The sequence below is a fragment of the Protomyctophum bolini genome, assembly GCF_963924005.1.
Source record: "Protomyctophum bolini genome assembly, chromosome: 12".
Classification (NCBI taxonomy): Eukaryota; Metazoa; Chordata; class Actinopteri; order Myctophiformes; family Myctophidae; genus Protomyctophum; species Protomyctophum bolini.
Genome location: NC_137873.1, coordinates 38,845,400 through 38,858,451, shown reverse-complemented (window position 1 = coordinate 38,858,451; position 13,052 = coordinate 38,845,400). Strand labels below are relative to the sequence as shown.

The window sequence follows — 13,052 nt, the reverse complement described above, 5'->3', positions numbered from 1 at the left end:
GGGTGCCCGGTCAGAATGGGTTAACGATCAACAACAATACAATTCATGAAATATACGTTGGATCAAGAAGTATAGGATCAGGATGTACTCATTATCTTAGCCCATTCAGACGGGAACCCCTTTTGCATCATGTTATACTTTAGCCATTTTTGAACATTTGTGAAAATGTGGCACAAATCTTTGAATATATATTGGGTCCCTGGACGTGGAACAACATATTTTCAACTGTAGATTTAGTCGACTAAAGTCTTACGATATTTAGTCGACTAAATCTAGACTAACGCCAAAACATTCCAGGTGACTAGTAAAAATATGACCAAAACTAAATGAAAGCTATATTCAAGAGACTATGGCTAAAACTAAAAATCTAAATAATTTGCTGCGGAAAACCACACTGTACACGTGTACAGTACGTACCTGTTGTGAGAGATCACTGGTCTGCCTGGACGTGAGCTGCTGATCATAGAAGTCTGCGAACACACTGCCCAGGATGGAGCTATGCTGCAATAAGAAGCAGAGGCAGTCAGACAATACAGAGCCATGAGGATGACTCCTGTACTGTATATTATGCTGTACGCACAGTCGCACACAGTCGCACACACACACACACACACACACACACACACACACACACACACACACACACACACACACACACACACACACACGAGAGATGTTCTGGTGCATGGATATGAATGGGAGTCGATGGGTGTTTTTCTTTCTTTTTTTACACAGTACGTTTTGGCTATAATTCATGCATCAATTCATGGACACTTTAAGACAAAAGACAATTTGTTTCATCTTTTCGTTATTCTGCAGCCAAACTTCAAACTAAATGTTTGCTTAAATACGCTGCAGGCACAACAGAAATGTGACACACACGTGCGCGCACGCACGCACGCGCACACACACACACGCACGCACAAAGATCACGAACATTAACATAGCATTAATGTTCCGAATTTAATTTGCGCTATAAAGCATGGCAAGAATACGGAGCAAACAGATTCAGATTCAATCTGAGACAGACTATTAGCTCAATCACATGGATAACAATCCTCCTATTGGTCTTGTGTGTGTGGACTGCGTGAACATCTAATGGCAGTATATGCCATTTAGACCTGAGGACGATTCTACAAATGTCTTCTAAATCCTGTTATGTTTCTGTGTCAGTGGTGCTGAAAAAAATTCTGTATTTGGCTGCGGACCCCCATCTGAAAATATGTAGTTCCAGGGACCTCCCAGAAGCAAACATTTGAGTTAAAAACGTTCACTCTGAAAGACTATATATTCATTCTTGCACCACATTTTCACGATTTAAAAAGAATAGCAGATCTACAAGCTCATAGCACGGCACCGAGTAGTGCCACGCTATGAGCTTGTAGCTATTTGTCAATAGCAAAGGCATAGCATAATGCTTAAATCACCAAAAGGGGTTCCCGTCCTGAATGGGATATACTGTGATGAACGTCATGACGCATGTAGATCAAATGTGGTGCGGCCTGAGGGAGGCGTTCTTTCATTTTTTATTCCAAAAGAAAGGAAATGAAATCCACATGACATGGGGATGGTGGGGGACGGGGGGTAAAAGAATAATTGAAATTGTGGGGGCTATGACATGTCACCATAGTGTTGGACTCTCTGTGTAAATTCTCCCGACGTTTCTTCTTTGAATCCTTTGATAGAACAAGACAACAAGAAATTCTCCTTTTTTTTCCCCCCCATCCATCGCAGCCTCACATAACGTATTAGTAATTGGATCATATCGCCTTCCCCCTTTTGCCGTGCTTGAAAGCTAATTATCTATGCATGCTGCCGGTCTCCCCGCAGGCCAAAGGGTGATCATAGAGCATAGCGTGTCAGTTGTGCTTTTTAACACATTCTGACCTGAGATCAGATTCTAAAAAAATGTCTTCTACGTCAGTCGCTCTTCGATTTTTCAAAAATAGCAGACCTATACAAGCTTGTAGCGCGCCACTCGGTGCCGCGCTATGAGCTTTGTAGATCTGCTATTTTTCAATAGCTAAAGCACGACATGATGCTATAACACCAAAAGGAAAAGGGGTTCCCGTACAGACTGGATTAACCCCTGTGTATGATATAACCTCAGTCAGGACTGCCAATGAGCCACTTCAACAGGAAAGAATCAGTGGTTAAGACAAACAACGGAGCGCACACACGCACGCGCACACACACACACACACACACACACACACACACACACACACACACACACACACACACACACACACCCTCTTTTTCACACGGTCAAACAGGACTCATGTGCAGAGGAAGTGAAACTGAAGGGAGGCCGATTCCCTCTGTGAATAAAGGCTCGAGGCGTTTTTTTTTACACATTAAATTAAATGCACAATACAGTTCGCTGGAACAAACGAGAAGTCTACATTGTTTTGTTGTTTTTGCTCGGATTCAGATTATTTTTTTTAAATTTCAAGGTTGTGCTTTGAATGTTTTTTTACCCAATTGGACACTTGAAGGCTAGACAATTAAAACAGTCAATGCCATTTACAAAAGATTATTACTTGCCCTCCAAATCGGCAAACTTGCACGCCAGCCCCATCACAAATTAACAACTGTCTAAAACCCATGTTTGCCTAAGGTGCGTTTAGCTTAGCTAACAGCATGCACCGCCCTACTAGCAAGCGTTGACATGTTCCAAGTTTAACAATATTTACATATACTATACATACAATACAGACAGACAGACTCCTTAAAACAAAAGCTCAAAAGGAAAATTGTGCGTAAACTTTTGTACTTGAAATGGTACAATAATCCACGTACTCACAGTTGCAATACACTCACACAACTGTGCAATTACACTGTTAAGCATCTCTAAACATTGATTCAGATATTAATGCAAGTGACTGGACATACAGTACGGTACAGTATCGTGTGTGGGGATACAGTGCAGTCACCACAGAAGCAGCAGCGACAGAGGAGAGTGGTCAGGGCCACAGTTACATTGCAACACATCAATAGTTAGGTAAAGTTAGCTTAAGTTGTGGCAAATCTGCAAAAAAATAAAATGCTTACCACTAGCTTTCTTCACAGATGTGTTCATAAAGGTGTCTACTATCACAGAAACATGTGGTCCAACCCAACTCCCTTGGGAAACTTTGTGACAGCTGCTGAAAGTTGGGGTACCATTATCAACCAATATACGGAAAAAACTAATTTTCATTATACTTTTAAGTAGCATGTGACATGTCAAACTAGGGGGTTTTCATGATGCTGAATCCATTGCAAGCATTAGTTTTGCACAAAAAACACTCCTTTGCAAAACTCATGCTTGGAATGGATTCAGCACCATGAAAACCCCCTAGTTTGACAAGTCACATGCTGCTTAAAGTATAATGAAATTTGGAATTCTTTGCCTTATATTGGTTGATAATGGGACCCCAACTTTCAGCAGCTGTCACAAAGTTTCCCAAGAGGGGAGTTGGGTCGGAACACATTTGTTCTGTGATAGTAGACACCGTCATGAACACATCTGTGAAGAAAGCTAACTGTGGCAAGCATTTGTTTTGCAGATTTGCCACAACTTAAGCTAACTTTACCTAAGGACAACAAGGGCAGGAGATTACAAAGATGTGATGGTCAGACCTGGGCAAAAAATAGGAACAAATATGCCAGTCAAGTATTTGCAAGAGAGAGGGCCAGAGGGGGGAAAAGATATTTGATAGTTGTGTGCTCGAACAGCTTATATAGGCTAAAATGCACGCCAGAAAAAACCCCCAATGCATTTTAAAAAAAACATATCATTTTCTTTTGCCCAGATCTGCTTTTGGCAACACAAAGATAACAGGCTAAGAGAAGACAGCTACTCTGTGACGACCACAGAACTACGGACGGACGGACGGTGCAAAGGGACGTTGACGTATATATACACAGTGAGCCAATGGTTTGTTTTGGCTCGACACCCTTACTTGAGGCGAGCCTCCGGGTGAGAAGCCTTGATTGGAGACGGGAGAGGTCGGAGACTGATTGGCAGAGGATCCGATCCTACTGCGGTACTGTTGGAGCGAAGAGGCCTGATACAGGAGGATATGTTGCCATTATTATTCTCTCTCTCTCTCTCTCTCAATCAGGTTACATGAACTTGTCCTTGAACTCTTCATATAATTGGTCCTCCTCACTAATGTTCATGATGAAACACCACCATTTTGTTCCTACTCAGTCCGTGTCTCATAGGAGGGCTTTGGGCTGTTTGGACACCCGTCCACCAGTGACATCATCATTAGGCAGATTTGTTTGAGTGGTGCAACCACTCCTACAACCAGCAATGTCTGTGCACACCTATGTGTTCACCTACGTATGTATGTGTTCACCTATGTATGAGCACCAGTATGAGTACCAGTATGGGGCGCTGTTGTGCCATGCAGAAACAGAGAGAGAGAGACAGTGCTGACAGACTGTTGCCTGCTAATGAGAGAGAGAGAGAGAGAGAGTTGCACCACTCGGTTCACACGAGTGTGATTTTTTAAACAAGTTGTTTTAAAATATATTTAGATTTTTATCATCGTGAGAACGATGGCTTCAACTTTTGCATTTGCAACGTTTCAGGAAAAGAAAGTCCGCCGTTTCTATTGGCTTGGATGATGTCACTGGTGGACGGGTTTCTGAACCGCCCACAGCTCTCCTATGAGACACAGACTGAGTAGGAAAGAATTGTGGTATTTAATCATGAACATTAGTTAGGAGCGGTCCTTTAACTACGGTGGAATTTATGGATGTCATTTCTAAAGCAGAATGTCACGATGAGATCGGGTCATTTGGCTCGTCGATAACCGAGGGCTGTCCTTCAGTCGTGAGTCGACCTTCCATACCATTTTTTTAATGTTGTTTTTGACATATAAGTTTTATAACCTTCTTTAACCCATTCTGACCGGGCACCCATTTTGGTGTTGGCATCATGTTATGCTTTACCTATTGAAAAATAGCAGATCTACAAGCTCATATCGCGCCACCGAGTGGCGCGATACGAGCTTGTAGGTCTGCTATTTTTGAAAAATTCGAAGAACGACTGACATTTTTAGAATCTGATCTCAGGTCAGAATGGGTTCATCAGACCAGTGTGTGTCCAGTGGAAAACCTCGTATGAATCTGATCTCAGGTCAGAATGGGTTAATCAGACCAGTGTGTGTCCAGTGGAAACCTCGTATGAATCTGATCTCAGGTCAGAATGGGTTAAATAGTCCCAACAAGTCTTAGCTTACATACTTTGTGGCCACATTTAAGTATTTAAGTATTTAGTTGGTAAATATTTGATTGCACAACAGTAGAGAACAGTTACAGGGTGACGACAACACAAGCCTAAAACCATTAACGTCCCTATTCTGGACGTTCTGGTCCTAATTGGCAAACATAGGACTACTTTCAGCAAGTGTAAAATCAGCCATTACGACGGCATCAAGGCCCGCCAAAATGCATTTTAGTCGACTGAATCAACTGTAGATTTAGTCGACTAAACTCTTATGACATTTAGTCGGCTAAAACTAGACTAACACTAAAACATTTCTGCTATTTCAGATTTGAACCAAATCGTGACCCCCAAGAATCGGAATCGAAATCGGATCGTGGGACACCCAGAGATTGCGGATCTACTGTAGAAGCTCACAGTGCATCAAGTGCGTGTTTGTGAGCTTGTAGATCTGCTATTTTTTTGCAAAGAGATTTGATAAAGATGGAAAGGGGGACTAAGTAACAAGTATAGACCCTTGGGGCACCCCGGTTAACTATAAGGGTTTAAGTCGTTTTAATGAGTCCATATCAACAGCAAGCACGCATTTGATGATTGGGCTGATATCACCCTCCCTTTGAAGGCAGTTACAGAACCAATTGTAGTCACAAATCATATAGATACGACGACAACAACGTGATATCCCACAGGGCTCTATTCTTGGACCACTATACTTTGCAAGCACCAATTGTGACCTATTAATGTCACAAATGCATCTTTTCACGAATGATGGAAGCAAAAACAGGTCTGTATAATAATAATATAAGAACATCTACAAAATGTATTAAACGTCCCACTAGATGGGGGGGGGACGGACAGACAGACAAGTAACACTCTCCTACAACTTAGGTGCCCTATTTCACAGAACAGACTTGATAAACTGTCAAAGGTAGAATACAATTGTTTGATTGATTGATTGGCAAATAGTGGTACGATTATACAATGATGCTAAAAGGATAACACAAAAATCCCTTGGCGTGAGGGCTTGTTTCCATTGTGGTCCTACAACACACACATGGTTTGTGCTGAAACATACAAAACGCCACAAACAGGCTCTCTTTTTGCTCTATAGTCCTCTCGATGATATAATTCCCCTAAAACAACTCCTTGCTGTTTTTTAAGCCTTGATTTATTATCATCTTTTTTTTGCTTGTTTCTTGAGTTCCGTTTGTTTTGGAGGTGCATAGTGCAGTAGTCTCTCCAATCATCCATGAGTGTTCGAGTAAATCGTTTTTGCTACTTCACAAATTGGAGGCACAGAGGATTCTCATTCCTCTCCCAAAATGAACCTGAATCATAATTAGCTTTTTGTCTGTAGCGTTGGACAAGACAATTGTTGTGTGCGCTGGTTGTAACAAAGCGTGCTAATACTACATTAACTAAAAAGGTCTAACTAAATGAATATGAATGTCTTCTTTGAAGCTTTCAGATCAATAGTTTTCTGTTCAATTAGCTTCTAAGCTTGCTTTGCTGCAAAACACAAAGTCAGAGCGTTTGGCAAAGAAAAACAAACTTGGCCATCAGTGCAACTGATCATATATGTGGACGAAAAAAGATAGGAAATATAAAATAATAAAATTACAACAAGGGTACAGCTATAAGCGAACTATTAACTATCTAAAATGGTACAAAGAGATACCGATAATCTGATATCATATGAAAGCAGAACTACAACATTTATTATCTACTGATAAGCTATCAAAAGAGATACTGTAGACAGAGAAGTGGTGAACAGCTGAAAGTCTCTGAACATAAATATAAACTAGCTAACTCCTACATAACATACAAGTAAGTATATAAGTATAGTAAATAATTGTATGAACAGTTAACCACTTTCAACCTGACATCCCTAGTATGGCCATGCATTTGGATGTTGTTGTCGTTTGGTGCAGCAGTAGAGCTAGGCAAGTTGTTGGGGAGGTGGATTTCGGACCAGATATATTTAAAAACAAACGCCTATGAGTAGGGTTGGGTATCGAAATTAGGTTCCGAGTATAGGAACCGAACTGAGTTTCTGGGCACCACGGTACCCATATAAATCGGAATCGATAAAAGTCCTAATCAATTAGGAGTCCAGTATTTCTCCCATAAATAAAGAGTACAACAAGCTTTAAAGGGATTGTGACAAAAAAAAACGTTTGTTATTCATTTATTTGAGGTTTTCTGAGCTCAATTGCACCCAAATAACCTGAACTTTTAACATTCAGTAGATGTTCTGTGGTGTGGTGGGGTTTTCTGGCTCAAAACAAGTGCTCCGATTTGGAGTGTGATGTACATAAGAGCCAGAAAATCCCATATGTGACAATGGGATTTGCCAGCAGATGTCACTGTTTTCACTGTTTTGCCTGTTGTCATTGCAGCTCAAAAGGCTTCACAGACACAGAGAAAATTCAAAGTTCAGGTTATGTGGGTGTAATTGAGGTCATAAAACCTCAAAGAAAAACGATAAATAAAAATGTATTAAAATGAAAGTCATGAAACCTTTAATTACGTTTCTTAAAGTTAAAGTTGACAATAATTGAATGTCATTTGGTTAAGTTAAACACCAGTAGCCTATTTTCATGACAACGTTTCTCATTTAATGCATAAATAATTCAGTTATTTTTGTTATCTAAACTATTATTTATTTATTTTTTACCTTTATGGAACCGAATTGGGGGAATCATCAATCGACAAGCAGTTGTGAGCTTGTGAGCTTGTAGATCTGCTATTTTCAGCATACAACCAAGTGTAAAATGACTAATACTGGATCTCTTGTCCACTAGTCCCTTCCTAACATTTTAGTCAAAATTGTCAGTATATTTAGTCTTAGTTTTAGTCATCCTAGCTTAAGTTTGCATTTAGTTTCCATTTAGTTTTCCTCAGTGAAAAAAAGGTAGTCGACGAACATTTCTTGTCTTAAGGTTTTAGTCGACGAAATCAACACTGGTTTGGTGCAACTGATTTCAGCATGCAGCGCCACATTCTTCACAGGAGAATCGTCTCACACAAGAAGCAGTACAGTCACGTTGTTTCACTCACCGTGCTGATGTCCATAGCCATGCTAGTCTGAGGGGAGGTCTGGCTGCCTGGAGTGGAGGAGGAGCTGTGGTTCTGGGCCATGGACAGCTGGCACAGGCCTGTCTATTGAAGCGGAGAACAGTACAGTATATATTAGGGGTGTCAAATTCAAATTAGAATTCCCGCGATTCCCGTCATGAACGATTCAAAATCGATTCATACGTTTTTTTTCACAGGAGTTTTCACTACATGGTGTTTGTGCTATGAAATGTAAGCTTAGCCTAATCACAGTAAACATCATGTCTTCAGTCATTTTCAAGTTACTAGTGTAGTCAGTACCAGTCACTTCAGTTCAGCACAGCTGTATTGTATTGCAGTATTGAAATCGAGAATCATTTTAAATAGAGCAGATGTACAAATAGCTATTTTCAGCAAGTGTAAAATCTGTCCATTACGACAGCATCGAGGCCCGCCAAAATACATTTTAGTCGACTGAATCAACTGTAGATTTAGTCGACTAAAACTAGACTAACACGAAAACATTTCTGCCATTTCAGATTTGAATCAAATCGCGACCCCAAGAATCGGAATCGAATTCGTCGGATCGTGGGACACCCAAAGATTCACGGCCCTAGTATATGTATACACAGTATGGTAAATCTTGCAAACCACTCCACCGATTCGGATTTTCCTGTACTTGTTTTTCATTTCTCTTGTCTAAAATGTTGTATATGTTTCAAGATGTATCTGGCACCGGGTTTTTCCATGTTCCATTCCGACTGGCCAAGAGCTTTGGACTGAAAATCCCACAAATCATGAAACTTTGCATGGCCATGCACTCGGGCCCATCCCCAGGCAGCAGGCCAAGGAAGAACTACCGGGCGGTAAATACTTCCTTAATGTTAACCAAGTCCACACCCACAACACCAGAGGGAGTGCAACCAACCATGTACAACCCAGATTCGGCACAATTAAACAAGGGACTACATTCGTTTCCCTCCTATGCCACCAAAAATGTGGAACGCCCTACCAACAGACATGTGAATCCCTTGACTCCTTCAAAACCGCTCTCAAAGGGCACCTACGGACGGCTGCAATTCTAAACTGGCCCCCGTAAAATCTGAATCCCCCCACACCGCCCCCCCCCCTTTTTCCCCTCACTGTATATGTTTCTTTTCCTTTTTTACCTCCTTAGAAGTGTCTATTTGTACGTCTCTAAATGTTTTGATGAATTGAACATGGTCGACCCTCTTGTAAACAAGTGCAATGCTTAATTGGGTCGCCCACTCACAGTTAACAGTCTTTGTGTTGAGTTTGTGCCTGAAATGTACTGTAATTCTGCAAACTGTTAATAAATATTTAAATCAATCAATCAATCAATCAATCAAAACTGCCAGCCTAAATCTTCTCAAATCAGCCTCAGGCTTCGTACACACATAAAGAACAACTGTGCTGTGCTCTGCCTGTGTTTCATGCTGCCCAATGCTTTTCCAATGGAAGTCACGTGTTTTGACCAAACATTTGTGTTTGATTGCCCCCCCCCGCCTCCCCCCCCATCACACGTACACAACTGTTTGGTCAAACCACGTGACTTCCATTGGAAAAGCATTGAAACACGGACAGCACAGAGCATGTTCGTCTGATATGTGTGTACGAAGCCTCATAGTGGCGCTATGAGAACCTATTTCAAGTTTGGGCCTACCCAGTGTTGTTTTTGGCAGCAAATGTCTATTTTAGTTTTAGTCATAGTTTTAGTCACATTTTAGTTACCTGGAAGGTTTTAGTGTCTAGTTTTAGTCAACTAAAATGTCATAAGATTTAATATACAGTTGATTTAGTCGAACAAATTGTATTTTGGCGGGCCTTGATGCCGTCGTAATGGCTGATTTTACACTTGCTGAAAATAGCTGATCTACAAGTTCACAACACGTCGCAGCGCAACACGTTGTAAGCTTGTAGATCTGCCATTTTCAGCATGCAACCAAGTGTAACATGACTTAGGCTCAATCCCAATTCCCCCCTTCGTCCTGGCCCTTAGCCCTTGCCCTTGCTTATGCGCGTTCACGTGAGGAGGAAGGGTTTTCTCAATTCTCTTTGGAGCGAGGGTTAGGGCTGAGGGCGAGGGGTAGAATCCCCTTCGTTTGAAGGGACATCGCGACCGGACTCAAAACGGAGCAACATCACTGAGGGCTGAAAGGCGGACGAGGTAAGAAGCCTTTTATGTCCTTTATTATGGAAAAATATTATAATAACCAATATTATTTGAATGTATTAACAATCTGCATCGCCAAAAATATCGCAATCTCTAGCAAAGGTTAACGTTACCTCACGTGAACTAACGATATGATACGGCGTTGCATTCATACAACGTTACCCATTCATTTGGCACCGCATCGGCGCTTTATTCTTTTTTATTTAACGCTGGTGCGCCGGTGATACAACTCGGATGCAAGCTAGCTTATTAGCAGGCATAAGTCCGACCCCCCAGACCACGATATGTCAACATTCTGCAGTTTTGGAGCTCTTAAAAGCCGTGAAATAGCCTACTGTACCTACATAACGCTGTCACTGCATAACGTTGGCTACTCGCTGCAGTGACGGTTTTATCATGACCAATGTTAAGCTAATCCCCACAAGTTGCAAAACTTACATAACTAATTAGCAATGGTGTTGTGTTTTTCCCCAGGCAAACCATATGGAACAGATTGCAATAAGCTGCTGTGCAGACTGTACATTGGATGGAGATGAATCACGATGGCATTTTCATTGATAGAAAATTACTCTGTTCTTAATGATATTAAAAACAATTGAACAGTGACCACAGCCCCTTCTTTCTATACTGTAAATTGTTTTTCCTTTTTATAACCCTGTATATATGTACCCATGCTAAACAAACTGTTAAGACAATAATCAATGAATCAGGTACAACTGTTGAGCATGTGTCAGAATGAGCTATATCTAGCTGAATTACATTCTGCATACATGGTGGGCTACCAACATGAGACAAAATTACAATATATTTATTTTATCATAACCACAGCAATGTTATATTTACGTTCCATCTCTACAGCTTAAATCAAATGGAAAGTAGTTTCCAAAGTGGGTTATGGGCTAAATGATAGTTTTTACACTCTCAGAGTTAATTAACATTGATATTACAATATAAATTGGGGGTCCTAGAGACAGAAAAATGCCATCAAAGTTTGGGGAAAGGTTATCTCAATTGTACTGCCATAATGTACAGTACAGTACGGCGCGGAAAGAGGACAGTAGGTGACGGTATGCACTTTTATGTTGGTGCGATCCGCCATAAAACGCAGAGAAGAAGAAGAAACCGGTTGCTAAGTTACCCAATAAACACTGAAACGGGATGTTTACGTCCAAGGGTTTCCGTCGCACAATTGCGTCGCACAGCGATGACGTAGCAATCTATAAGGGACATTCCGATTCCTAGGGGGATGATTCATCTCCCTACCCCTTGACACTCATTATGTAGGAACAAGGGGAAGGGGCAAGGGCTGAGGGGTAGGGTTAAAAAACGAATTGGGAAAGGGCCTTATACTGGATCTCTTGTCCACTAGTCCCTTCCTAACATTTTACTCTAGTTTTTTTTTGCTGACGAAATTGTCAATACATTCAAGTTTCAGTCATCGTAGCGTAGTTTTCATTTAGTTTTCGTCAGTGAAAAAAAAGGTAGGTCGACGAACATCCTTCATCTTAGTTTTAGTCGACAAAAACAACACTGGTGTGCCAGACTAAACGAGTTCAGAATTCCTACAATTTTCAAAAATAGTTTCAAGAGATTCTATAAATGGGAGTGCTGGAGGAGGACATTAACTCACTGGCTGGTTCTGGAGTGTCTGGGACGAGGGCTCCTGCGTGAAGAAGGCGTACTGGGACAGCTGCTGTTCCAAGGACATGGCATTGATGGCCGCCTGTGTACAGGACACACAGAAACAGATGGGACATTCTGTCATATACACTCAATCCCAATCCACCGCTTTCGCTATAGTTTGGGTTTAGTTGAATGGGTCACTCAATCCTCTTCACTGTTATGGAACAATTATTCAGTCATACGCTGCAGTGGCGTGCACAGATAGACACTTAGGGGGCGCTAGAGCACCACCTGCCCTTGCCCTCTGGAAAGCAATGTGCCCTTTAAAAATAAAATCACACCCATGTGAACTGAGTGGTGCAACTCCCATCTCTCCCCGCCACCCCCCTCCTCTCTCTCTCTCTCTCTCTCTCTCTCTCTCTCTCTCTCTAGCAGGCAACAGTGCAGCACTAATACTATCTCTCTCTCTCTCTCTGTTTCTGGCACAACAGCGCCCCTACTGGTACTCATAGTCATACTGGTACTCATAGTCACATAGGTAGGTTAACGTCACATAGGTGAACACGGACATTGCTGTTCCTTGGAGTGGTTGCACCACTCAAAAAGATATATTTTTTTGTACAGTGTACAGTATGTGGACCATGGTGACATTGCTCAATTCTTGATTAAAGAAAAGCTTCTAATATATTATTTATGCCCCAAAAAAAATATTTCACACTATCAAGGCAACCGGCCGGTTCCACGCGCTGCACAAGGTGCCCTTTTTTCACTTGAGCACCTGCCTGCCCCCCTAAATGTCTGTGCACGCCACTTGTCATACCTGGCTTAGGGTTGACGAGAGAGTCCAGCATCTTGCAATGGGTCTGGTGACTGGTCTACAAGAATTTGCTATACACCACCAAGATACCCATGTACCCCCATGTGTCTAAATGCCTGCTTAAATGTCAACAAAGTACC

At 41.6% G+C, this 13,052-nt stretch overlaps 1 protein-coding gene across 2 annotated transcripts in view; it reads right to left on the bottom strand.

The window, feature by feature from the left end:
- crtc1a (CREB regulated transcription coactivator 1a) overlaps nt 1-13,052 on the bottom strand; it is a 28,539-nt gene that overhangs the window by 2,078 nt on the left and 13,409 nt on the right. Inside the window, exons 10-13 of one of the 2 annotated variants that reach the window (XM_080778222.1) lie at nt 12,103-12,195; nt 8,282-8,383; nt 3,948-4,052; nt 418-501 (exon numbers count right to left, since the gene is read on the bottom strand). In XM_080778222.1, the coding sequence (XP_080634348.1) occupies nt 418-501; nt 3,948-4,052; nt 8,282-8,383; nt 12,103-12,195 (384 nt within the window). The remainder of the gene's footprint in view (nt 1-417; nt 502-3,947; nt 4,053-8,281; nt 8,384-12,102; nt 12,196-13,052) is intronic. The other variant, XM_080778223.1, reaches the window with a different exon arrangement.